The sequence below is a fragment of the Ornithodoros turicata genome, chromosome 5 (genome assembly GCF_037126465.1).
Source record: "Ornithodoros turicata isolate Travis chromosome 5, ASM3712646v1, whole genome shotgun sequence".
Classification (NCBI taxonomy): Eukaryota; Metazoa; Arthropoda; class Arachnida; order Ixodida; family Argasidae; genus Ornithodoros; species Ornithodoros turicata.
In genome coordinates, this window is record NC_088205.1 from 79,829,240 (window position 1) to 79,856,853 (window position 27,614).

The window sequence follows — 27,614 nt, forward strand, 5'->3', positions numbered from 1 at the left end:
GGAGCGGAGCTACGGTCAGCCAATCAAAGATCAGTAGGCTTAGCATGGGCCAATCAACGTGAAGTGGGCGGAGCTAATGGCGGCTAATCAGATTGGCTCTGGATTTGGCTTGTGTTGGATTACAAGCGGATTGTGTTGGCTTACAACTGGATTTTGGCTTAGAATTGGATCTTGGCTTAGAATTGGATTAGAATCGGCCATCTTGGATTAGAAAAAGGATGTCGTTGTGCGTAATAGGTCCCTACTACTGATATCGCAGGACATTACGCCAGAGCTGACACTGCATGGCCTCATTGTTTGTAATGAAAAGGTCCAACAGCGTGCAACTATTATTCACTGTTATCCTTGTCGGATCAGAAATAACATTTGAAAGACTATAAGACGTAAGCAGCAACAGCAGTGATTGGGAGGAAGAAACAACCTTCCAACAGGTTTATATTGAAATCACCTTTGCACTTATCATCACTTTGCATTTTATTGATCACTTAAGGAATCGTTTCGGTTCGATGGAAAGTCGGTCCACGCAAGATGCTGAAATCACCACACTGCATCACGAAAAAATAAAGGTATATGTGGACATTGTCTGCCGCAGACATGCATCCACAGGTGGCTCTATGTATACACTAGGTTAAAACAATATTGTGCTGGGACGGGTCAAAGTATTTACGGAAGTAGTTACAGTACTTAAATACTGTCTTAATACTCTCATCATAAAGTATTTATACGTAGTATTTAAATACACGAAAACATGTAGTATTTTGTGTTTATATTTAAATACCCGAAAAGTGTATTGATGGCCATCCCTGTGTATGGCTACAGATAATCGGCCTCCAGGGACACTTGTGACATCACACAAGACACATTACACATAAAGTACTCTACAGAACGATCAAGGCTTGAGAGCATCCTGGCTAAGCTGGACGATCAACCTCTGTGTTTCGTGAAGATCAGGAGGCAAAATGAAACCCATCAGACGACCGCATTAGCAACATTGCGGAACTATATGAAACACCCCCGTATCATCACCCGTTGCTAACGGGCAGGTAAATTAAATCACAGCCATGTCCTGTCATGTACACATGTCATTTTGTGTGTGTTGTCGCACGTGTCTTCTGTTCGTCTATTATATATTTGATCCGTGCGTATAATCGAAACGCTTTCAAGAAGTAGAGCCCCGAGGGGCGTCACTGTGTGTGAGTAAACAGATATTTCCTCCTCCTCATAATGCCTCTTTAGAGCCACAATTGAAAGGCCTGCTGCTGCCGTTTCCAAATTTTGAAGTCGGTCTGTTGCAATCCTTGGAGGAAGGCATTCTCACTGGATCATGATGCAAAGGGTTCCGCTGTTTTAAAGGACTCTGTTGCCGCCCTTCCCGAATTGTGCGGTCCCCTCTGTTACAGAGGCAACAGAAGAGAGTATACAACGCTTCGCTCTATGGCGAGAGAAAATAGCGCTGTTCTTTTTCTTTCTCCTATGCCGTTTTCACATAGTTCTATTCTGCGCGGGATATACAAAATATCGTCGCAACCTTATTGTTTATGAAAGATGAAAGTCACTGAAAAGGTTAGCCAGCTATAGGACTCGAACCCACATCTTCTGTATTGCCGGTCCAGGCCTCTACCAATTGAGCTAAGCAAACACGCCTTCTCAGCGACTTCCAGGGTGCGTCATCTGAAGGGACAAACCAGCCACTCTCTCTCACTCATCCTCCTTTCACTCTTACATTTTTGCTCACTCATACACACATTCATACGACGGGATCGACGCAGGCGGCAACTGTTGAACATGAAAGAACTGATGTTCTGAGGCTGGAACAACATAGAAGGGACACATATTTGTCCCTTCTATGTTGTTCCAGCCTCAGAACACCACTTCTTTCATGTGATTATTTATTTTTCGTATCGGGTATACGCAGGAGCACCGTGGCACTTTTGTCAATGAGGCTCGTGGCTATTTTCACGTCGTTGCCCACCTTGCTCTTTCGAGTGGCCGAGAGCGAAACCGAAACCACCAAGATACAAAAAGCCGTTCGTTCACGTGACGTAGCAATTACGAGTCAGCCAATCAGGACCGCGTTTTCAACAGCCGGAGGCAATCACGAACGTAATTTCAGCGGTCGTGGACATGGAGAAGAACTACTGTCGTCTGCGAGCTGTGATTGAACGCCCCCGCGTACTAAATGGGAAAACTTAAAAATAAAGCGAAAAAGCGGTCTATATTTTTCTGAAAATTGGTTGCACTTTTTGCCTAAATATTTAGATCTGCGTCTTCCAGATGAGCTGCAGTCATTTGCGTGGTCTTGAATTCGCAGAACGGCGGTGAATCGCAATAGCAGACGAACTCTGACTTTTTGTGTCCGGGTAGCGAAAGAGGGAGAGAAGACAATACGCAGGCTTTCTATCTATCTAGGTGGCGTGGGCAAAAGCTTCCGCGACGTCACCGCTGAAAGAAGCTCCAGATTGGTTAATACAGCGCTCCAAATGACGGCTGAAAAGTTGACGCGGGGGCTCTACATATTTCGACAAGACTATTTTATAGCAGCACTGAGAGGAGGAAAAAAATAGCGCTCGATTGTAGCGCTCTGATGTAGTAAAGCGCTATATTGGGGAACTGTATATGGCCTTCATGATATCGCTCCGAACACGGCGCTATCTGCGGAGACTGCCCCTAGGTAGTGCTGATGGAGCTGAGATCCCTTTTCAGTATACACGGCGCGTGATATAATCTTTGTCCCGGACGTATCCATGCAAACGGCGATGCATAGTCTTCGCTGCTGCTCCAAATCGAGGAGCTTTCTAAGATCCCTTTGGTCAACCTTCCCCGCATCACTGATATTACAACTTTTTCATGCTCCGACACTTGTGTGCTCGCCGGTGCAATGTTGAAGCAGCAGACACCTGAGGACATATATTAACTGCGCATCACGGCCCGGAAATCCACGACATACTTTCTGAATATGCACTTCGTTAGCAGTATAGGAATGAACATACAAGCGCAATTTTGCTGCATGTTCCGTTGTAGCCGCAAAGCAGAAGTTAAGAATAATTACCGAGAAAATGGGCCTGGCACGTACCTGAACATGCAGGGCGTTTCGGTGAATCCCCGGGCTAAATAATTCGCGATCTGGTGCGCACAAACCGAACAACTTTCTTTTTTTACGAGTATCTGCCAGATACACCCACAAGCTGCGCATTGTGTGAATGAGCGGGACGTGCTCATTAAATACAATTCGCGAGAGTTTCGTGAAAACACAGTGCGCCGTCGGCATTGAAATGGGTACTACCCCTCTTGGGAACTTCCGTGGACACGTTTTAGAGAAAAATCTGCAAACGAAGCGGGTCATTTGTTGCTAAGGTCTACATGTTTTTGTCGTGGCTGGTCGCGGTGAAACGCAAAAGGACACTTTTCGACTGACATATCCACCAATAAATTATCTCCCTACACCACACCAATGAACTACGCCCTTGTGCGCTTATAAAGTAACGTAAACCTTCTAATGTAAACCTAAACCAATTAATTACTGCATCAAATCACCAGCTTCGTTTGCAGATTTTTCCCTAGACCACGGGCGGCGCCCTGCTCACGAAACTCATTTGAGTGTTTATTTAAATAATGAGCGCCTCTCCAACGCCCTTGGTGGAAAGGATGGAAAAGGGACTAAGAACAAACGAGAACGCCCCAGTTGATTCCTGGCGACCACTGAGAACGGACACTTATTCTGTCCCGCTTGGCGCCTACAACTTTCGCTCCTCCACCGCTAGCTCTTCCTCAACCGCCTTCCGCAAGATGTGTAACTCATCTCGTCTGGGAACGATGATGTTGCCTTGGACTGTTTGGTCGACCCCGCTGGCCGCGTCACAGATTCCGCTTCAGCCGGCGTACGTGGCAGCAGTGCGTTCCCTTGTAGTTGCGCCGCCTCCGGCAACTAGTGAACCTGAAGGTGCCATCGCACTTTTAGCGGGGGGAAATGGAAATAACGTCGACGCAACTGGATGACCTACAAGCCAATCTTCACGGCCAAACTCACAGGCCCTGATCGAGTAGTTGCCGACGCCCCCGCGCATTGTCGCACTCAGAGCACCCAGTATTGCTGACATCACCGACGTTTCCGACATCACTACGTAAAAACAGCGCAGAGACGGGACACGAAGAAGAAACAAGTGCCCACACAGAGAGCTGACTAGCAAGTTTCTTTCTGTCCCGTCTCTTCGCTGTTTTTGCATAGTTGTGTACCAACTTGCCCAAATCTCAGCCCTAATTCCGACACCGTTGCACGCTTTTTCAAGCGCACTGCAGCTGAGAGGAAAACTGCACGGCTGATCAATAATGGCGGTAACCGACGAAGGCCCTCCGACCTGCACGCCTTCTGCATGTCATGGAATGAATCGGGAACTACCGTTTCCTTGTGGACACTGGAGTACAAGTCAGCTTTATACCCGCAAAACCTTCCGATGAAAGTTCGTTAGGTTCTCACGCCAACGCTGCAAGCTGCGATCAGGTCCACCATCAGCACGTACGGTCTATGTTCCCTCTCTTGATATCGGCTAGCGCAGGACGTTCAGGTGGCTCGTCGTGGTAGCCGACGTGGAGCACCCGATCCTTGGGGCGGATTTCTTACATTTCCACAGTCTCGACGTCCACATAAGGCAGCGCCGCCTGCTGGACAATAACACGAGTCTCGTTATCGACACTTCCGTCTCTACAGCACGGTCTGCTGCTATTTGCGCATTTATACAAACTTCACGCTACGAGAAGATCTTGGCGTCACTCCCGGAGCTCGGGCAGCCGTGCAAAATTTCCGCTTCAGTGAAGCACAATGTCACTCATCGCGTGGAGACAACAGGTCCACCGGTCACGGCACGATTCGGACGTCTTTCCGGCGAACGCCTGGCTATAGCTCGTCGTGAATTTGAGCACATGTTGGCCCTGGGGATCATATGACCGTCCGCCAGTAATTGGGCTCCGCCACTACACATGGTTCCTAAGAAGGAGGCTAATGACTAGAGGCCATGTGGTGACTACAGAGACCTGAACGCGAGCGCAATCTCCGACTGATATCCTCTACCTACCACACATCCACCATTTTTCTGAGCTCTTAGCGGGGGCTACTATGTTTTCCAAAGTAGACGTAGTTAAAGCCTACCATGAGATCCCTATGAAGGATGAACATATACCGAAAACTGCTATCACTACTCCCTTTGGATTGTTTGAGTACGTTCGATCCGAATGCCTTTTGGCCCGCGGAACTCTGCTCAAACTTCCCAACGTTTCATCAACGAAGAGACCCGCGGACTGGACTTTGGGGTAGCCTACATTGATGGCCTGCTTGTCTTCAGTTCATCCCACGAAACACATGAACGCCACTTACGCCAACTCTTCAGTCGACTTGAAGAAAACGGCTTTGTTGTCAACGCAAAAAAAAAAAGTGCATATTTGGAGTGTCTGAGCAAGAATTCCTTTCCGCCGCGGGTATCCCCCTTCTGGACCACAAGGCCAAAGCCGCCACAGACTTTCCCAGGCCAACTACCGTATTTTCACGCGTATTAGCCGCGGCTTATGCGCGATTTATTTTTTTCGCGGACGCTCTGCGGCTTATCTGTGGGTGCGGCTTATCTGGTGACTATTTTTCCCTGGTACTTTCCCCATACCCCGGGTTAAACGAACAGGACGGAACAGGACCGCCCTGCCATTGCACGAACAATACCGAACAGGGGCGGGTCCACTCCACATTCGAGTGGACTCAGTCAATCCACGAAAAACACGCAACAAGGGCACAATCCGATCTTAGTAGAACACTAGAACTGACCTCTTTTGTTATACATCATGCCGACACCGGAATGTGGACAGGGTTTATGACCTTCCCCACGGTCTCCTTTGTCGGCAGACCCACAGGAAGGGTTCAATACACCTGTCATCGGGATAAAACGTGGTCAGCTAAGTGTCAGTTCTCATTTGACGAGAGCAGCAGCATTCGTGGACACGGGCACGACAGTTAGAGGTGAGGCATGGCTCCAACGCTGAGGCACAGCCACGACAGCGGCTTCAAACTAAAATTCGTCGACTTCGCAGACAAGTACGTGAGCAGGGCAGCTGGCAGGGAGTACAGCGCTGACGAGCGTTGAGCGTCTCTGTTGATTTTGTATGTGCATCACTGGTTTAGCGCACAAAGCAGTCGCGTCGTATTACCCGCGGCTTATCTGCGAGTGCGGCTTATCTGCAAAAACATTTTCGAAATGTATCTAAAAACGAGTCCTGCGGCTTATCTGCGGTGCGGCTAATACGCGTGAAAATACGGTACTGTTCGCCAGCTCCTTCGTTTCATTGGCCTTGCTACCTTACACCGCCGTTTTGCCGCCAATTGCGCCCTCTCACGGACTTGCTCAGAGCAAAAGCCACTGGCAGCCATTCCATGGTCGGAGACCGCGGACGCTCGCGAATGCCGCTCTGGTCATTCATTCATCCGCAACATCATGCGCCCACTCGGGTCAAGGTCGACGCTTCAGGATCCGCTGTCGGCGCTGTGCCGCAGCTCACATAATACACACTCTTAAGAATGAACTTGGCCACATAGCACACTTCTAGCCAACCATCATCTCGAATGATATCGTTATCTGCCCTGATTTTTGTCTAAAACGGGAGGCTTTTTGTGATACTCATTCTGTGCAGATGACGATATCATTCGAGATGATGGTTGGCTAGAAGCGCGCTATGCGATCAAGTTCATTTTTAAGAGTGCACCTATCGGCATCAGCGGCAGGGAGCGCTTCTCGCGATGTACGTAGCCGTTCACCACTTCCTTCATTTTCTCGAGGACATGACCTTTCACGGACCACAAGTCCCTTGCATGCGTGTTCCGGAACAACCGATATGAATATCTGCCACGGGAAAAGTCGCCTACATTTCGGAGTTCACAACCGATATCCGTCATGTGCATGGTGTCGATAACAGCACTGCGCCTACTCGATAACTACCTCGGATCGGCAGCATCGCCGCGCCTTGCCGGTAAAGTCGTGAGGACATCGCCGCAGCTCGACTGGATGATTCCGAGATACGCCAACTGCAAGCTGCTCCGCAGAGTTGGCTTACGCTTCGTCTTGTTCCCATCTTTACGTCCTTTTTTATGGCACAGCTACTGGTACAAACCGTCCACTTATTCCTGTCGCACTCCGCAGGAAGATCTTGGACGCTGCTCACTCGTGTCTTCTAACAGCAAAATATGTTTGGCCATAAGGACGTAGAACGATGGGTGAAAACCTTCGTTTCCTGCCAGCGCTCGAAAGTTGGGCGGCACACAAAGACCACCACGAGCCTGATTCGACCACGTCCATGTCGATACAGTCGGCCCACTACCCATGGTTACAGTATATCCTGACCTGTGTGGACCTGTCTACAAAGTGTCCTGAGGCTGTTCCCTTAGCAGATATCTCAGCCCAAACCACATGGGTAGCACGGTTTGGTTGTTCATCCACTGTCACAAAAGAACCAGAGTCCACAGTTCCGTTGTGCCCTCTTTGCAGACCTCACCAGCCTCCTCGGAGCGCACCATGTACAAACAATCGTCTTCCACCCAGCGGCGAATGGTTTGGTGGAGCTCCTCCCCCGCCAGTTGAAGGTAGCCTTCACTGCGCAACCCTCCCGATCAAGCTGGGCCCAACATCGTCTCTGCGTTGCTGTCAAGCAGGATCTCCGGTGCGCACGAACGCAGAGCTTGTTTATGCTTCCCCTCTGCGCCTTCCTGGAAACTCCCCAAGCACCGATCCACCGCATCCATCTCACAGTGACTACATTCGGGAACTAAAGGAGTTATCTCCCGTTGCACCTTTCATGCTAACCCGTCCCACAGTCTTCATTAGCTAGGATCTAAAAGCACGGCGACGCATGCTTTCGTCAGAAACGACCGGGCGAAACCCTCGCTGACGCCGCCTTACTCCGGTCCCTATCCCATCCTATCCTGCACACCCAACCCAAGACTGTGCGTGTAGAGATCAACCGTCGTCCTCCCTTGTCCGCTCCCCTTGCCCTTGACGCCTCTCCCCATCAGGTTACGCCAACCAAACACGTCACTTGGGCTTAAGCTACGTCGATTGTTCCTTTTTAGAACTGTCTGGAGGGGGGGGGGGGAGCGCCGTGTAACGTCCTTAGTGGCCATGATGGAAAAAGAACGAAGCCCCAGTTGATTCCCGCGGCTGCTCAGCACGGACCATTGTTCTGTCCCGCTTGGTCTACCCCGCCACTCTCACACAGTGCGTAACTTGTAGCCGGTATCAGATGCTTGCAAAAAAGAAAGTCTTTCCCCCTTCCTTTTTCCTTCGATTCGCGCTCTGGTTCACCAATCTAGTCCGGAGATTCAACTGAAACACCATGTATAGGATGTACTTCTCCGATCCCGGAGATCCCAGAAAACACGAGACATTTTTAATATAAGCTCCTTTGCTTCGTTGCGCTTATTCTCATGCAACAAAAGTGACATTCAACGGATAAATGGCGTTGATCGCGTATTTTTCCCGCAGTGCGTGCCGTGGACTTTCTTTTTCCCTCTTTCTTTCAAGTTTTCAAGTACAGGAAAATTAGCCTAATCCAGGTGCACATTGCACGATCTGACGGTAAGTCTGTCACTATGGAAACCAGAGATTCCAGGAAATCGAAAAGAAACATGTGAAACACTTGTTCGGATTTCATTTACTGCATTTCCTCTGCGTGAATCAGCTCATCTTTAGGTGCCGGAACTACCAAAAGGAACATTTTTGCGGTGGATTCATCGGCGAACCGTCACCGCAAGAGAAAGTTTTGCTGAAATGCGCAGAGTTCATGAGAGGAAGATTGCACCTTTGACCTTTCGGTGGATGAGTTGCAAAAGGCTGCGCTGGAAACAGATCTGCGCAATAGAAAAGACAGGTAGCGACGTAGAAGATCTGGTCGCTGGTCAGGCCTTTTACATTGCCGAGATGGACCTTGGATTTTTTAGCAGCCTTTAGGTATGCCCTGAGGAGGGATCCCTTAGAAAGTACGTCTGCCTGGTACTCTAGCTTTTGCACAGTGTAATTCCCGTATCCTCCAGTTTCGTTAATGAATTCCAGATAACACCGTTCTAGAATCTTGAACTCCTCCGTGCTCTTTTGCGTAAACCAGGGTGTGATGTCCCCTTTGCCGTCGTACCGTCGGCCGTTTACATCGAAGCCATGCATCATCTCGTGCGCCACGGTGTCTCCTAGTGAGCCATAGTTCACTTCAGGTGGACCTCCCATGTTAAAATAGGGTGACAATAGTAACGGGATACTGATTTGAGCAAAGTTGGCTGCGGGGATGTAATAAGCGTTCGCGTCATATGTAAAGGCAGCAGACTGTACTTGGTAGAAATAATCCCTGTAATCGTCCTCTACACCTTTCCAGTATCTCTCAGTCAGAAATTCTTCAATGCTCAGAACATCCCGAACAAAGGGCCCACTTAAGTCGGGGAGTTCCTCATAAAACTCGTCGGCTTTTTCCGATGAGTTCAACCGTGGCGCCAGTCCGAGGCTGAACCTCATCGAGGAAACCTTTTCCACAGCTCCCTCCCGTGTTTCGTCGTCTAGCCACGATGAGGTTCGGAAGGTTTTCGCAATTTCGCTACGGATTGCTTCGTTCATTTCTTGGATGGCTCTAATTCTCTCGTCGTAACCGGCTTTAAATGATGCGCCTTTGGCCACAGCGTTTGGGAATTTCCGTATGGTGTATCCCAGGCAATCAAGGACACCGTAACGGACTATATAAAAGTAAAAGGCAGCCCTCCAGGCGAAGAATACTCTCATTTCGTTTTCCGACACTTCCTTTTCCTTCCCGAAAGTGCGGTAAAATAAGTGTAAGTCAGCCTCTGTGGTGTGTACGAGTTTCGTTCGCAGCGCCGGTGGAGCGTAGCGCCGGAGTGCCTCCAACCAATCTTTAGACAACTCGCCCTCCTCTTGAGCTACTTTCCGTAATTCCATCACCCTGACGCTGGAGTTTGATATTGGGTTCACACTTCTCTTAGACGTTTCGCCATCTGCATGAAACATTTTCTCTAACCTCCTTATAGTCTTCACCACTTTGTCATCAACGGGCGTTGAATACACTTCGGGCAAAATGAATGCAGCATCCGCGTGTTGTAGTATTCTGTGTGTTTTAACTTCTTTCCGAAACGTGAAAGTTTGAGCACCGTCCTCGACTGGTTCCAAGACAAACAGCATGGGAATTTTGATCTTAAATATAAATTTGACTAGTATGTCCAATGGCTTGAATGTCATGTTCTTCGTTAAATCCATCCGGTGTTCCCCCAAGAAATCTCTGGCATCTTTCGCAAACTTTTTAGCGTCTGTTTCTCCGCAGTGTTTGTACAGGGCAGCAGCCTTTTGAAATGCCGTTGTTCCGCTTGGAGGAATGTGTGCTCTCTCCAGATTTTGCTTTATAGAGTTGAACACATCATTTGTGTGTTCATCGGACACAACGGGAAACAGCTGTTGGTTTCTTCCGCAGGCGAACTCGTAAAAGTTGTCACACGGATCTCTGTCCGTGTCTACAACTGCTTCAATCAACTTGCGGACGTGTTGACAGTCATCGGTGTTACAAACTTTTTTGTACGTCGGGGATGTGCTTTCTGCCGGGCCAACGTCATTGTCCGTGTAGTCTTCCTCGCTGACGTCATAAGGCTTCATGGGGAATTTAGGCATGGAGATATGCCCAGGTAATGATGTGTTGCCCTTCTCCTTGGGCGTCTCACGCCCCTTGTTGCTGTATAGGAAAGCCCCGATGGTGACTGCTACGGCTATGCTTAAGGCGATAGCTAAAATCAATGCCGGAAGACTTATCGTTGTCGAGCTGCCCTGCCCTGGGCCCTGTGGGTGGAGAAACGACAGAAGATGATTAGAATTCGTTCTGCTTCTGGAGATCTTCGTGCACGTTACGACACTTTGTCGGAGCTCCTGCCCTCGAGTTTCAACGGCCCTTTAAGGGGCTCAACAGTTACGTCGCGTGCAACGACCTGCAGCGTGTATTGTGCTGCATCATCAGCGAGCGGAGTGTTTTATCTTCCCGTCGAGGCCTTTTTGCCGAGGCCTCGATCGATTCCTAGTCAGCACCCAATATCGGTCCAATATTGGGGCTTTCACGGTTTCATTGGACCTAGCGAGGCCCAATCAAGCCAATGAAGAACCAAGAAATGGCGATTTATTGGGTCTATCGGTGTTATCTTGACTCATCCGCAAATATGCGAAACAGTATGAATGTTAGAAAATGAGCAAAATACCATTGTTATTGTAGTTTGAGGCCGTGTCGCCCATATAATTATGCTCAATGGACGATGGTGCTTCATTGGTGCTACATTGGTTTGCGATCAAACCAAAGTGCCAATGTAGACAACTTTGAACCAGTGCACCTTCATCGGCACTCCGGGTGGAGCAGGATAGAACTTGTATAACTCGTGGTCCCGAGAAATATTCTGGCAACAAATATTCCTTATTTGTACGGTCGATATACTGCTAATGTTGAAATTTCTCGAGTAACACACTTGAAGCTACGCACAAAAAATATCGGTTTTACCAGCGGCGAAGCAAAGAACGACAGTGGAGGCAGGAATCGAAATAAAATAACACGATTCTTGATAGGGATGAATATTGCTGGTATACGTTTGGCGCCTGGAATTACTTACAAATTAGTTTGACAAATTGATTGATTGACAGGTCTAACAAAAATTGATTGTAAGTTGCTAGGACGTATGCCTCTCACCGTTACGGGAGAATTATTCTCCCTTGTACACCAGTTGCGGGTTGTGCAGTGATGAAAACTTGGTAAATTTGTCAATGATTCTGGCTGTTACAGCGATGCTCCCAATGAAAGCTGCTGAGGGATGCTATAGCATATGTTTTCTTTGATGATTTGTTCTATGGAACTACCCCGACCCTATAGACCAGGTGGGATCTTACTGTCTCACCCCCGCGCGATGGCAGAGTTGGAGTATCTACACAAAAACAAAAGAAATGAAAGAAAAAAATGTAATATGATGCGTTACTTGGGTCCTGAAACGTGTTGAAATTATAGCTACCATTTACATTTTTCATTGGCCTACCACGGGCTTGCAACATTGAACCCATATTTGCAGTTTCATTGGCGCAACGTTGGAGTTGCACGGCCAATGTTGGACCTATATTAGACCAATGATGGTGTGCTGCTTCGGAATTGGCTTGATACAGCCTGCAGAATGGCTTCCCCGCGCTGGTGATTCTTCCCTCATTCTCTGTGAGGACCCCGACTACTGGGAGATGTTGGCAATAGCTCGGACACGCATTTACCCGTGTGGTGTCCAGAGATAGATTCACTTGCAGTTCTGCAAAATTATCCTTCTGTATGTGCGCTGTGAAGACAAGAGATATAAATTTTCTGAAGCTGGTCAAACACTTAGGGTGATTTATATTCACAACTTCTTGTAATGGTCGCGGGAAACTTGCCAGGAGTCCTGTTAACTACCGTACCGTACCGTACCGTAGTACCCGTAAATTACGAGCGACAGGCATCGATCTGCGCAGTGCATTTGGGGAAAACGGGAATGCATATGCTATCCAACACCTCTGCAACGTGTGTGTCAGCTTGTAAGTTGTAACGTGTCAAGCTGCCCAAAAATTCCACAGTGCAGGTGAACACGAAAAAAAGTGCTCTACAAAAAATAAGAGAGACGCTATGAACACTATACAGGGTGTCCCAGAAAACGTGTCATTGAATTATAATAAAAAAACTACGCCACCTAGAATCATGCGGTCAACGGCATTTGTTCTTATTAGGTTTTTGCCACGTCCTAATGTGAATGTCATGTACTCCAAGTTTAATTATGTAAATATTTGCGAACTGAACTCAGAAATTTGCCAAGTAAATGTCGCTTTTTTACCCCACCAATATGAAGAGCATGCCGAATTCACTCAAATTCATGATAATTCACAGTGATATTCACGAGCTATCCCATCGGAAAAAATAGCCGAATATCATGCTTTCCGGAGCACCGGACCATAGCGCGCGATGACGTTTTGAGCGCAAACGCTCTCAGTGCGACGAAAGGAGGTTCCGAAGCCAGCCCACAGAGTGATAGTAGAAAAAGTAACAGTTCCTAAAATTGGGAGAGGGAAGGCATTATCTCAGCGAAAGTCGAACGTGATAAGCCGTGCCTGTTTTATCTCCTTCTGCGACGTCGGGGAGGGCTGGGTTTCCAACCTCCTTTCGTCGGACTGACAAAGATTGCGCTGAAAAATTCACCGTGCGCTATTGTGTGAGACCTCCGTACAGCATGATGTTCGGCTATTTTTTCCGATGGGATAGCTCCTGAATATCCCTGTCAATTATCATTAATTTGACTAAATTAGACACGCTCTTCACATTGGTGGGGGTAGAAAAGTGACCTTTACTAGGCAAATTTCCGACTTAAGCTCGCAAAAATTTACATAATTAAACTTGGAGTACATGACATTCACATTAGGACGTGGCAAAAACCTAATAAGAACAAATGCCGTTGACCGCATGATTCTAGGTGGCGTAGTTTTTTTATTATAATTCAATGACACGTTTTCTGGGACACCCTGTATATAACACCGCCAAGACAAAAACAAGTGTAGTCACGGACACACATGCGCACGCACAGCTCTATTTTACATTAAACATGCGCATGCAGATATACAGGGTGTTTCACCTAAAGTGATAATTCCCACTTGGCGACGTACTTGCCGGAGGATTGTGGGACCTTCGGCAATTACCTTCTGGAAACAGTTCTCGCCATTTTAACTGATCTACAGATAAAAAAAAAAAAGCTATGCGCACTTTTGCAACAGACATAGTCGAAAAATTAATAAAATGGCCACAGTGGCTCGATTGTCCCAAAAAAAGAGCGCACATATGTAGCAGGGACAGGAGGAAGTGTTCCTGCCTCTTCCTTTCCCCCACTTTGATCTTGATGCTGGTCACAACCGTCTTATGACAACGACAAGAAAACATCTTATCACAAAGATGGCGGAACAAACGAAGTCGGGGACACTGCCTCCTCTGAACTCACATTTGCCGTGTGCTTCTTTGCGGAAACCAAGCAGGCGGGCAGGCATTTTACTTTTCCAATATTCATCTTTCTATTTTGCTCTACAAAGGGTACACTGTAAAAACAGAACTTCACCGCATAGCACGCTATGAGCCAACCATTGCCAAGAATGATAAGGTTATCGCATCTGATTCGAAGAGAGAAAGGGGCGTACGCCTTTTTGTGACAATTTTCATATATCCAAATTGCCACAAAAAGTCGTACGCCTCCCGTTGTCAACAAATCAGGCCAGATAACGATATCATTCGAGATGACGGTTGGATAAGAGCGTGCTATGAGGTGAAGTTCATTTTTAAGAGTGTACGCGGCAAAACCGCCATGTTGACGCCCACGCTTACCTTCTTACAATGCAAGAATACAGTATTCTGATTCTGCAAACTTTTTAAAACCTCTTCCGCTACGTACACTCTTAGAAATGAACTTCACCGCATGGCACGCTCCTAGCCAACCATCATCTCGACTGATATCGTTATCTGCCCTGATTTGTGAAAAACGGGAGGTGTATGCCTTTTTTGTGACAATTATGAACAGCACAAGTCACACACAAGTGTCACAAAAGTGTCACAAAAAAGGCGTACACCTCCCGTTTTCCACAAATCAGGGCAGATAACGATATCAGTCGAGATGATGGTTGGCTAGGAGCGTGCTATGCGGCGAAGTTCATTTCTAAGAGTGTATTTACTCAACTCTAAAATGTATCGCGAAGCCTATAACTGGGCTTTTGTGAGTGCATGGCGAGCTATGCATGGAAGTGCAAATTCGTAGCAGCCGATGCAGTTATCTTCACGGTCTGCACCGGATGCAGAGGGAGCTAACATTCAGTGCTCGCTAAAAGTGCCCGCGAGCGCATGCTGCACGCTAGAGTCACTAAATAAGCTACGCTTCAGAGTATCGACACTGAGCCGCCATGTTGTTTCGGATGACCTCCAGCGCCATCCATTTAGCGCTCTTCGAAGTGTTGTCTTCTTCCACTGCTGAACTTCACCTTCATCTATTTCTACTGCCAAAATAGAGGTGGGGCTGGAGGTCATCCGAAACAACATGGCGGCTCTTTTTGCCTCAGTGTCGATACTCTGAAGCGTAGCTTATTTAGTGACTCTACTGCACGCTAATGATCAGCTTGGCATGGTTCGTTCTGTGTTCGAACAGCGAGCAAACACTGGACTGCGTTTAGTCGTTTGAACGGAAAACCGGAAAACTTCCTTTCCAACGTGTTATATGCTGCTACCATCTTTATGAAAAAGACTTTCCCGCCGTAAGTTCAGAAAAGGTTGCCACTCACCGCATAAATCATGAACCCGATACAACGTGGATACGAATGGTAGTCCGCGAATGACAGCGAAATTGTTTCACCGTAGAATAAGCGACTGCCTTGCGCATGCTCCGTTAACATTTCCTGAATTGTTCGATTCGGTTTAAGACGTGACCGTGCAATGGCCGATGGCGTGACCTTTGTTTAAATGCACCGAGAGGATTGCTTACCTCTCCGTATTCCTCTTCCAGCAGTAAGGGAGCACCTGTGCCCTGGACAAGTAACTCATCCGATCTCGACATGGTTAGCCTTCGAAATGGTCAGTTCGTTCCACCGCTAGGCACAGTGACCACACGTAGAATGATCTTCCTCCTCACTGGCGTCGGCGCAGTATGGTAATGCATAGTAATCGTAGTAATGCTCTTCTTCTTCCACTACTATAAGCACAGTGGCCACACAGGGCGATTGGCCATGCAGGGTTCCGAGGAGGTCACGTCGAGACTGGGAGGTACCCGGGTTCGAATCCCGGTGCCGGCTGTGCTGTCTGGGGTTTTTCCTGGGTTTTCCTCAGACACTTTCAGACATATGTCAGCACAGTTCCCTTAGAAGTCGGCCCAGGACGCACATTCCCCCAGGGCGTGAGTCGTGACGTTGCCCACATACGTGAGGCCGACAACGGCAACCCTATCGCCATCACCACCACCACCATCAGAGGGGGGTAGTCACTGGGGCTCATAAGTAGAACTGGGTGCGGGTATTCGCGCGGGAACCCGCATTTACCCGAACATCGTCACGGTTTGCGGGTAAGAATTCGCGATCGCTGCGGGTAGCTGATAAAATGTTCTCCATGGCCAACTAAGCGATCCCTCTCTGCCACACGCGAACTCAGCAGTGCCCTATGTCGTTGGCCGTATAGATCCGTGTGCCAGACTGCAGTAGGCAAGAGCTGGAGGGCGAGTTGGATTACTAATGCAGACATATATGGCTCTCTGTTGAATTGCAGTTTTGGCATACGATTGAAGCCGTCCGAGACACGTAGTCAACAATTTCTATTGTTTTAAAATAGAAACAGCGGTAAAGTGGACGAGTAACATTTTACCCCCGCGGGTCCCAATGCGGGTATAGAGACACTACTGCGGGTGCGGGACGCCCAGATAAAATTCTTGCGGGTACTGTGCGGATCCAAGTTTGTTTACACGCACTCACCCCTACTCACAAGTCCCACGGCATCACACGCGGGACAAGGAGGATGGTGAAGAGGATAGGAAGTACAGTCGGTAGAATAATATGATTCCAGCCACTGTAGTAAGAAGTGAGGAGGCGAAAGCTGCGTGGTGATTCAGAAGCAGTGGCGGATGGCAAGAACGGCGGCGCCACTCGACGCTATTTCCGACAGCCATTTCTCAGTATGGGAGGCTCCAAACGACAGGATGGCGTCCAGGGAAAAGGGAACGCCTTGTCTCGCTAGCGGCTGGGCAAGGTAGTCAAGGCGGCAGCGACCGTAGAGGGGGCAGTGCCGGAGAACGTGCTTCACAGTTTCCTCTTGACTGCAATGGGCGCACGCAGGAGAGCGGCTGACACCCACATTGTCTAAATCAAAGTTCGGGGGAAGGGCAAGGCAGCACGGTCGAGTCAGCAAGACTTGGACGTGACGGGAGATGCGCCTGCTAAGCGTGGGAAAGGTGGGCTTACCGGGCTGGCAGCGAGCGAAGAACAGTCAGCTTCAGGAGCCTTCTATACACGGCTCGCGTGATAGAGGCCAGGGGCGGGAGAACGTCAATGAGAGGGCCAGAGAGGGAGATTTTAGCCAAGCTGTCCGCCAGGTCATTGGGAGGAAGGCCAGAGTGTCCTGGGATCCATGCCAGTACTACTTCGTGCTGTGGCTACAAGTCGGGGTCTGCAGGAGCTGGAACCACTCGGAGGATGGGCTCGCTAGGGCGGTGATGGCCGGTAGCGAGTCGGACAAGAGGAGGGTCTCGGAGTATGCATAGGGCACCAGTCTGAGGGCCAGTATCATGGCGAGGAGTTCGCTCTTGAACACCGAAGGCGGATCGGGCAATGACAGTCCAGCTGGGGGAAGACGACGCCGGCACCCGCCAGCTGAGCCGAAACATCGGTCGCGACGACAACGTGAGACGGTAACTGGTTGACGAGCGCCGAGAGGTGGGCTTCAAGCCTGGGAGACGGAACATAGGCAAGGCCGGGCTGGAAGGCATCGGCAACTCGCAGGGCCATGGACGAGACCGGACTGGTGGGCACAGGAAGGGCAGTCAGAGAGGTATTCAGCGAGGCCAGAAGGGATTCGAAAACAGCAACAGCGGGGTGTTGGATTTTCGGCATCGCCGTGCGGTCCACCGGGTTCAATCCCTGAGAGACTGTCTGGTGGCTAAAGGGCACTGGCAAAGCGAAAGGGAGGTGTTCACTGTGAGTAGGCGAAACCGAGTCTTCAGAGGGGGAATGCGGGCTTCGGCGTAAAGTGCTTTGTCGGCCTTATACGTGGGGAGGCCATGCAAAGGCGGAGGGCTTTACTTTCTGCTGCGAAGAGCCTGCTCAGACGATAGTCAGGGAGGTGCCACACATCCAAACTCAAGAATTTGCCCCACGTAGCACTTGTACAAGAACAGCAGGTCGCTCCTACGAATACCAAAGCGGGCGCAGCGGATGATGATGCCATTTGCGTTCGAAGCCTTCTGGCTTATGAGTTCGGCATGATGGTCCCAGTGAAGCGGGTCATCATACAAGGCGCCTAAGTACCGCAGCAGGTTGGTGTGATGGATGGTCTGCCCGGCAACGTTCAGAACGATGGTCAAGGGTCCTCCAGTCCGGTTAGTAGGGGGGAACAGCAGTTTTCTGGACGTTCAACGTGAGATGGACGGCGCGCGAGGAGATAATCTTGCGGTCTCTCACGCAGCGTAAGACTAAGGTAACTGCTCGAGTACGGAATTCAACGATAACGCCACGACCGACCGTTCATGTCACTTTTTTATTTTATTTCTTGATGTTCTTTCAGAGCGGCCACGCGGGTCGCCACTTCGGTGCTTCTGGCTTATATACTCTCTCTTGGTCACGTGGTACAACTCTGTCAAGTGACTCGACTGTGCTCAGGAGTTTGTCTTGAAACGGCCGTTCCATGTGGTATGGTGTCCACCATGTTCAGTATCTTTTGTCAAATCAGTATACATACGGTATATCAGAACTCTTTTTGTCGGGGTATCAATATTCTTTTTTTTTGTATTTCATGCACCTTTCAGAGTTTGATGTGCGTTCTTCTTTGTGTTGTTCCCTACTTCCCTCTGTGGTGCTTTTTTTTGCAATGTACCTCTCCCGGTTTGCAAACAAATGACGTCATAGTGTTCGACAGCACCACCAATTTCGTAGCGCAAATTCTGCAAGCCAATGCTGCAAGTGCGTAGTAATGATGTTCGGTTGCCATACAACGAGAGCAACCGCTGAACACATTTGTTTAACAATACCGTTAACATTAGCGTGGTGTCGCCCTCCCTGTTATTGCCTTTGCATGGCCTCCCCACGTATATAGGGCCCACAAAGCACTTTATGCCGCATCCCCCCTCTGAAGACTCGGTTCCGCCTACTCACACGTCCCTTTCGCTTTGCCAGTGCCCTTTAGCCACCAGACAGAACCAGTCTCTGAGGGATTGGACCCGGTGAACCGCACGGCGATGCCGAAAATCCAACACCCCGCAGTTGCTGTTGTCGAATCCCTCCTGGCTTCGCTGAATACCTCTCTGACTGCCCTTCCTGTGCCCACCAGTCCGGTCTCGTCCGTCGCCCTGCGAGTTGCCGATGCCTTCCAGCCCGGCCTTGCCTATATGCTCGGTCTCCCAGGCTTGAAGCCCCCCTCTCGGCCTCGTCAACCAGTTACCGTCTCACGTTGCCGTCGCGACCGATGTCTATCACGTTCTCCTGCACTGCCCCCTCTACGGTCGCTGCCGCCTTGACTACCTTGCCCAGCCGCTAGCGAGACAAGGCGTGCCCTTTTCCCTGGACGCCATCCTGTCGTTTGGAGCCTCCCATACTGAGAAATGGCTGTTGGAAATAGCGTCGAGTGGCGCCGCCGTTCTTGCCATCCGCCACTGCTTCTGAATCACCACGCAGCTTTCGCCTCCTCACTTCCTACTACAGTGGCTGGAATCATATTATTCTACCGACTGTACTTCCTATCCTCTTCACCATCCTCCTTGTCCCGCGTGTGATGCCGTGGGACTTGTGAGTAGAGGCGAGTGCGTGTAAACAAACTTGGACCCGCACAGTACCCGCGCGTGTGTAACCCGCACCCGCAAGGATTTTATGTGGGCGTCCCGCACCCGCAGTGGTGTCTCTATATACCCGCACTGGGACCCGCGGGGGTAAAAAGTTACTCGTCCACTTTACCGCTGTTTCTATTTTAAAACAATAGAAATTCTGAGTGTTGGCTACGTGTCTCGGACGGCTTCAATCGCATGCCAAAACTGCAATTCAACAGAGAGCCATATATGTCTGCATTAATAATCCAACTCGCCCGCCAGCTCTTGCCTGCTGCAGTCTGGCACACGGATCTATACGGCCAACGACATAGGGCACTGCTGAGCTCGCGTGTGGCAGAGAGGGATCGCTTAGTTGGCCATGGAGAACATTTTATCAGCTACCCGCAGCGATCGCGAATTCTTACCCGCAAACCGTGACGATGTTCGGGTAAATGCGAGTTTCCGCGCGCATACCCGCACCCAGTTGTACTTATGAGCCCCCAGTGACTACCCCCCCTCTGAACCCTGCATGGCCAATCGCCCTGTGTGGCCACTGTGCATATAGTAGTGGAAGAAGAAGAGCATTACTACGATTACTATGCATTACCATACTGCGCCGGCGCCAGTGAGGAGGAAGATCATTCTACGTGTGGCCACTGTGCCTAGTGGTGGAACGAACTGACCATCTCGATGTCGGATGAGTTACTTGTCCAGGGCACAGGTGCTCCCTTACTGCTGGAAGAGGAATACGGAGAGGTAAGCAATCCTCTCGGTGCATTTAAGAAAAAGTCACGCCATCGGCCATTGCACGGTCACGTCTTAAACCGAATCGAACAATTCAGGAAATGTTAACGGAGCATGCGCAAGGCAGTCGCTTATTCTACGGTGAAACAATTTCGCTGTCATTCGCCGACTACCATTCGTATCCACGTTGTATCGGGTTCATAATTTATGCGGTGAGTGGCTACCTTTTCTGAACTTACGGAGGGAAAGAAGTCTTTCTCATAAAGATGGTAGCAGCATATAGGTAATACGTTGTAAAGGAAGTTTTTCGGTTTTCCGCTCAAACGACTAAACGCAGTCCAGTGTTTTGTCCAGTGTTCGGACACAGAACGAACCATGCCAAGCTGGTCATTAGCGTGCAGCATGCGCTCGCGGGCACTTTTAGCGAGCACTGAATGTTAGCTCCCTCTGCATCCGGTGCAGACCGTGAAGACAACCGCATCGGCTGCTACGAATTTCCACATCCATGCATAGCTCGCCATGCACTCACAAAAGCCTAGTTATACACTGTTAAAACAGAGCTTCACCACATAGCACGCTCCTGGCCAACCATCATACCGAGTGATATCATTCTGTGTCATGATTTGTTCAAAACAGGGGGGAGGTGCCTATCTGGGACAAGATAATCTGTCCCAGATAGGCTCCTCCTCCCATTTTCACCAAATCAATGCACAGAATGATATCATTTGGAATTATGGTTGGCTAGGAGCGTGCTATGTGGCGAAGTTCTGTTTTAACAGTGTAGGCTTCGCGATACATTTCAGAGTTGAGTAAATACACTCTTAGAAATGGACTTCGCCGCATAGCACGCTCCTAGCCAACCATCATCTCGATTCTCGAATGATTTCGTTATCTGCCCTGATTTGTGGAAAACGGGAGGTGTATGCCTTTTTTGTGACAATTATGAACAGCACAAATCACACAAGTGTCACAAAAGTGTCACAAAAAGGCGTACGCCTCCCGTTTTCCACAAATCAGGGCAGATAACGATATCAGTCGAGATGATGGTTGGCTAGGAGCGTGCTATGCGGTGAAGTTCATTTCTAAGAGTGTACGTAGCGGAAGAGGTTTTAAAAAGTTTGCAGAATCGGAATACTGTATTCTTGCATTGTAAGAAGGTAAGCGTGGGCGTCAACATGGCGGTTTTGCCGCGTACACTCTTAAAAATGAACTTCACCTCATAGCACGCTCTTAACCAACCGTCATCTCGAATGATATCGTTATCTGGCCTGATTTGTTGAAAACGGGAGGTGTACGCCTTTTCTGTGACAATTATGAACAGCATAAGTGTCACAAAAAAGGCGTACGCCTCCTGTTTTCAACGAATCAGGCCAGATAACGATATCATTCGGGATGACTGTTGGCTAACAGAGTGCAAGCTTCTCTAAAGAGTGACTCTACACGCTAAACACAGAACTTTACCGCATAGCACACTGTGAGCCAGCCATTGCCACGAATGATAATGTTACGGATTTTGATTCGAAGAGAGAGGGGGCGTACGCCTTTTTGTGGCAATTTGGATATATGAAAGTTGCCACAAAAAGGCGTACGCCCCCCTCTCTCTTCGAATCAGAAGCGATCTGTCTGAAACAACGCTTCCCGATAGCCCACCATAACAAGTATGTGATATAGAATACTAGCCAAACTATAAATGACAGATGACTTGAAAGAGAAAATTAATGACATAGGGTCAAATGGTAATATATAGTCTATAGCATTTCCAAAGACAACGTGTCTATAGCCGGTCAACAGAAAAAAGTCTATAGACTGTCTGCACCAAATAGCTAAAGAGAGGAAAAAGAAAAGAAAAACCTCTATCCAAATCAAGTCTATTGTCTGTTTGGACTTTTTGCTATATAAATTCAATAGCACGTCCATAGATTTTTTCATAAGGGGATAACACTATCATTCTTGGGAATGGTTGGCGGACAGCGTGCTACGCGGTAAGTGCAGAGGAGGCAGTGCCCCCGCCTTCATTTGTTTCGCCATCTTTGTGATAAGATGTTTTCTTGTCGTTGTCATAAGACGGTTGTGACCAGCATCAAGGTCAAAGTGGGGGAAAGGAAGAGGCAGGAACACTTCCTCCTGTCCCTGCTACTAATGTGCGCTCTTTTTTTGTGACAATCGAGCCACTGTGGCCATTTTATTAATTTTTCGACTATGTCTGTTGCAAAAGTGCGCATACACTCTTAAAAATGAACTTCACCTCATAGCACGCTCCTAGCCAACCACTATCTCGAATGATATCGTTATCTTCCCTGATTTGTTAAAAACGGGAGGCGTACGCCTTTTTTGTGACACTTATGCGGTTCATAATTGTCACAAAAAAGGCGTACGCCTCCCGTTTTCAACGAACCAGGGCAGATAACGATATCATTTGAGATTATGGTTGGCTAGGAGCGTGCTATGCGGTGAAGTTCATTTTTAAGAGTGTAGGACCTAAAAGCACGACGACGCATGCTTTCGTCAGAAACGACCGGGCGAAACCCTCGCTGATACCGCCTTACTCCAGTCCCTATCCCATCCTAGTGTTGGATAATCCCAAGTGTTGGATAGCATATGCATTCCCGTTTTCCCCAAATGCACTGCGCAGATCGATGCTTCTCGCTCGTAATTTACGGTACATAGTTATACTGCACGAGGAACCAATCACCCTGACGCACGCGAATTCGTTAGCAGGACTCCTGGCAAGTTTCCCGCTAGCTTCCCGCGGCCATTACAAGAAGTCGTGCACGTAAATCACCCTAATTGTTGGAGCAGCTTCAGAAAATTTATAACTCTTGTCTTCAGAGCGCACATACAGAATGATAATTTTGCAGAACTGTAAGTGAATCTACCTCTGGACACCACACGGGTAAATGCGTGTCCGAGCTGTCGCCGACATCTCCCGACTATATCTCGACTGTTGTCGGGGTCCTCACAGAGAATGAGGGAAGAATCACCGGTGCGGGGAAGCCATTCTGCAGGCCGTATCAAGCGAATTCCCAAGCAGCACACCATCATTGGTCCAATATCGGTCCAACGTTGCGCCAATGAAACTGCAAATATGGGTTCAATATTGCAAGCCCGTGGTGAGCCAATCAAAAATATAAATGGCAGCTATAGTAACTAGTCTTCTTTTAATTGATTTCAACACGTTTCACGACAACAGTCAAAAATCATATTACAAATCATTATTTTTTCTTTCATTTGTTTTGTTATAATTTTTGTGTAGATACTCCAACTTTGCCATCGCGCGGGGGTGAGACAGTAAGATCCCACCTGGTCTAGGGTTTGGGTAGTTCCATAGAACAAGCCATCAAAGAAAATATATGCTAGCGTCCCTCAGCAGCCTTCATTGGGAGCATCGGTGTAACAGCCAGAATCATTGACAAAGTTACCAAGTTTTCATCACTGCACAACCCGCAACTGCATGGTGTACAAGGCAGCATAACTCTCCTGCAACGGTGAGAGGCATACGTCCTAGCAATTTACAGTCAATTTGTAAGTGATTCCAGGCGCCTAACTTATACCAGCAATATTCATCCCTATCAAGAATCGTGTTTTTGTTATTTCAATTCCTGCCTCCACTGTCGTTCTTTGCTTCGCCGCCGGTAAAACCGATATTCTTTGTGCCTAGTTTCAAGTGTGTTACTCGAGAAATTTCAACATTAGCAGTATATCGACCGTACAAATAAGGAATATTTGTTGCCAGAATATTTCGCGGGCCCACAAGTTATACTCTAAGTTCTATCCATGCTCCACCCGGAGTGCCGATGAAGGTGCATTGGTTGAAAGCTGTCTGCATTGGCACTTTGGTTTGATTGCAAACCAATGTAACGCCAATGAAGCACCATCGTTCATTGAGCAACCCCAGAGCATAATTATATGGGCGACATGGCCTCAAACTGCAATAACAATGGTATTTTGTTCATTTTCTAACATTCATACTGTCTCGCATACTTCCGGTTGAGACAAGATAACACCGATAGACTAGACCCAATAAATCGCCATTTCTTGGTTCTTCATTGGCTTGATTGGGCATCGTTAGGCAAAATGAAACCGCGATAGTGCTAATATTGAACCGATATTGCGCGCTCCCTAGGAATCGATCGAGTCCTCGGCAAAAAGGCCTCGACGGGAAGAGAAAACACTCCGCTCGCTGATAATACAGCACAATACACGCTGCAAGTCGTTGCACGCGACGTAACTGTTGAGCCCCTTAAAGGGCCGTTGACACTCAAGGGCAGGAGCTCCGACAAAGTGTCGTAACTTGCACGAAGATCTCCAGAAGCAGAACGAATTCTAATCCTCTTCTGTCGTTTCTCCACCCGCAGGGCCCAGGGCAGGGCAGCTCGACAACGATAAGTCTTCCGGCATTGATTATAGCTATCGCCTTAAGCATAGCCGTAGCAGTCACCATCGGGGCTTTCCTCTACAGCAACAAGGGGCATGAGACGCCCAAGGAGAAGGGCAACACATCACCTCCTGGGCATATCTCCATGCCTAAATTCCCCATGAAGCCTTATGACGTCAGCGAAGAAGACTACACGGACAATGACGTTGGCCCGGCAGAAAGCACATCCCCGACGTACAAAAAAGTTTGTAACACCGATGACTGTCAACATGTCCGCAAGTTAATTGAAGCAATTGTAGACACGGACAGAGATCCGTGTGACAACTTTTACGAGTTCGCCTGTGGAAGAAACCAACAGCTGTTTCCCGTTGTGTCCGATGAACACACAAATGATTTGTTGAACTCTATAAAGCAAAATCTGGAGAGAGCACACATTCCTCCAAGCGGAACAACAGCATTTCAAAAGGCTGCTGCACTGTACAAACACTGCGGAGAAACAGACACTAAAAAGTTTGCGAAAGATGCCAGAGATTTCTTGGGGGAACACCAGATGGATTTAACGAAGAACATGACATTCAAGCCATTGGACATACTAGTCAAATTTATATTTAAGATCAAAATTCCCATGCTGTTTGTCTTGGAACCAGTCGAGGCCGGTGCTCAAACTTTCACGTTTCGGAAAGAAGTTAAAACACCCAGAATACTACAACACGCGGATGTTGCATCAATTTTGCCCGAAGTGTATTCAACGCCCATTGATGACAAAGTGGTGAAGACTATAAGGAGGTTAGAGAAAATGTTTCATGCAGCTGGCGAAACGTCCCAGACAAGTGTGAACCCAATATCAAACTCCAGCGTCAGGGTGATGGAATTACGGAAAGTAGCTCAAGAGGAGGGCGAGTTGTCTAAAGATTGGTTGGAGGCACTTCGGCGCTACGCTCCACCGGCGCTGCGAACGAAACTCATACACACCACAGAGGCTGACTTACACTTATTCTACCGCCTTTTCGGGAAGCAAAGGGAAGTGTCGGAAAACGAAATGAGAGTATTCTTCGCCTGGAGGGCTGCCTTCTACTTTTATGTAGTCCTTTACGGCGTCTTTGATTGCCTGCAATACACCGTACAGAAACTCCCAAACGCTGTGGCCCACGGCGCGTCATTTAAAGCCGGTTACGATGAGAGAATTAGAGCCATCGAAGAAATGAACGAAGCAATCCGTAGCGAAATTGCGAAAACCTTCCGAACCTCATCGTGGCTAGACGACGAAACACGGGAGGGAGCTGTGGAAAAGGTTTCCTCGATGAGGTTCAGCCTCGGACTGGCGCCACGGTTGAACTCATCGGAAAAAGCCGACGAGTTTTATGAGGAACTCCCCGACTTAAGCGGCCCCTTTGTTCGGGATGTTCTGAGCATTGAAGAATTTCTGACTGAGAGATACTGGAAAGGTGTAGAGGACGATTACAGGGATTATTTCTACCAAGTACAGTCTGCTGTGAATACATATGACGCGAACGCTTTTTACATCCCCGCAGCCAACTTTGCTCAAATGAGTATCCCGTTACTATTGTCACCCAATTTTAACTTGAGAGGTCCACCTGAAGTGAACTATGGCTCACTAGGATACGTCGTGGCGCACGAGATGATGCATGGCTTCGATGTAAATGGCCGAAGGTACGACACCAAAGGGGACATCACACCCTGGTTTACGAAAAAGAGCACGGAGGAGTTCAAGATTCTAGAACGCTGTTATCTGGAATTCATTAACGAAACTGGAGGATACGGGAATTATACTGTGCAAAAGCTAGAGTACCAGGCAGACGTACTTTCTAATGAATCCCTCCTCAGGGCATACCTGAAGGCTGCTAAAAAATCCAATGTCCATCTCGGCAATGTAAAAGGCCTGACCAGCGACCAGATCTTCTACGTCGCTAGCTGTCTTCTCTGGTGCGCAGATCTGATTCCAGCGCAGCCTTTTGCAAGTCATCCACCGAAAGATCAAAGGTGCAATCTTCGTCTCACGAACTCTGCGCATTTCAGCAAAACATTCTCTTGCCGTGACGGTTCGCCGATGAATCCGCCGCAAAAATGTTCCTTTTGGTAGTTCCGGCACCTAAGAATGAGCTGATTGACGCAGAGGAAATGCAGTAAACGAAATCCGAACAAATGTTTCACATGTTTCTTTTTCGATTTCCTGGAATCTCTGGTTTCCATAGTGACAGACTTCCCGTCACATCGGGCAATGTGCACCTGGATTAGGCTAATTTCACTGTACTTGAAAACTTAAGTAACCACGTAAATTACGAAAGAAAGAGAGGAAAAAATAAAGTCCACTGCACGCACTGCGGGAAAAATACGCGATCAACGCCATTTATCCGTTAAAATAAAAGTCACTTTTGTTAGTTCCTGCATGAGAATAAGCGCAACGAAGCAGAGGAGCTTATACAAAAAATGTCTCGTGTTTTCTGGAATCTCAGGGTTCAGAGAAGTACATCCTATACTGGGTGTTTCAGTTGAATCTCCGGGCTATATTGGCAAGCATCTGTCTGATACCGGCTACAAGTTGCGCACTGTGTGAGTGAGGGGGGTAGACCAAGCGGGACAGAACAACTGGGGGTTCGTTCGTTCTTCCATTATTGCCACCGAGGGCATTACACGGCTCCCCCCTCACCAGTCCTAAAAAGACAGTCCTAAAAAGGAACGGTCGACTTGTCTTGAGCCCAAGTGACGTGTTTGGTTGGCGTAACTTGATGGGGAGAGGCGTCGTCGTGGGCAAGGGGAGCGGACAAGGGAAGGCGAGGGCGACGGTGTCTGGCTTGCCGTTGATCTCTACACGCACAGTCTTGGGTGTCCAGGACAGGATGGACCGGAGTAAGGCGGCGTCAGCGCTGGTTTCCCGTGGTCGTTTCTGACGAAAGCATG

At 48.5% G+C, this 27,614-nt stretch overlaps 2 protein-coding genes across 5 annotated transcripts; one reads left to right on the top strand and one right to left on the bottom strand.

Moving 5' to 3' along the window:
- Positions 1 to 8,661: 8,661 nt before the first annotated feature.
- On the bottom strand, positions 8,662 to 15,717 carry LOC135396238 (uncharacterized). The gene is made up of 2 exons (XM_064627263.1): positions 15,563 to 15,717; positions 8,662 to 10,847 (listed from the first exon to the last, which is right to left on the bottom strand). The coding sequence occupies exons 1-2, from the start codon at positions 15,632 to 15,634 to the stop codon at positions 8,727 to 8,729; spliced, it is 2,193 nt and encodes a 730-aa protein (XP_064483333.1). The 5' UTR covers positions 15,635 to 15,717; the 3' UTR covers positions 8,662 to 8,726.
- A 4,457-nt stretch (positions 15,718 to 20,174) lies between these two features.
- LOC135394935 (endothelin-converting enzyme 1-like) lies at positions 20,175 to 26,864 on the top strand. Of its 4 annotated transcripts, none has more exons than XM_064626020.1 (3): positions 20,247 to 20,332; positions 23,179 to 23,430; positions 24,676 to 26,864. In XM_064626020.1, exons 2-3 carry the CDS (start codon positions 23,392 to 23,394, stop codon positions 26,794 to 26,796), a joined length of 2,160 nt encoding a protein of 719 aa, XP_064482090.1. In that variant the 5' UTR covers positions 20,247 to 20,332; positions 23,179 to 23,391; the 3' UTR covers positions 26,797 to 26,864. The 4 variants fall into 4 exon arrangements, with proteins under 4 accessions (XP_064482089.1, XP_064482090.1, XP_064482091.1 ...); XM_064626021.1 differs by lacking the exon at positions 23,179 to 23,430 and adding an exon at positions 23,574 to 23,805 and having other exon boundaries at positions 20,249 to 20,332; XM_064626022.1 differs by lacking the exon at positions 20,247 to 20,332 and adding an exon at positions 23,574 to 23,805 and having other exon boundaries at positions 23,416 to 23,430.
- The last annotated feature ends 750 nt before the right edge of the window (positions 26,865 to 27,614 follow it).

Coding starts and splice junctions, on each gene's coding strand:
- LOC135394935 (XM_064626019.1), top strand. CDS start 20,267: ATGTCGGATGAGTTACTTGTCCAGGGCACAGGTGCTCCCTTACTGCTG. Junction 20,333..24,675: donor TGGAAGAGGAATACGGAGAG/GTAAGCAATCCT, acceptor CTCCACCCGCAG/GGCCCAGGGCAGGGCAGCTC.
- LOC135396238 (XM_064627263.1), bottom strand. CDS start 15,634: ATGTCGAGATCGGATGAGTTACTTGTCCAGGGCACAGGTGCTCCCTTA. Junction 10,848..15,562: donor TGGAAGAGGAATACGGAGAG/GTAAGCAATCCT, acceptor CTCCACCCACAG/GGCCCAGGGCAGGGCAGCTC.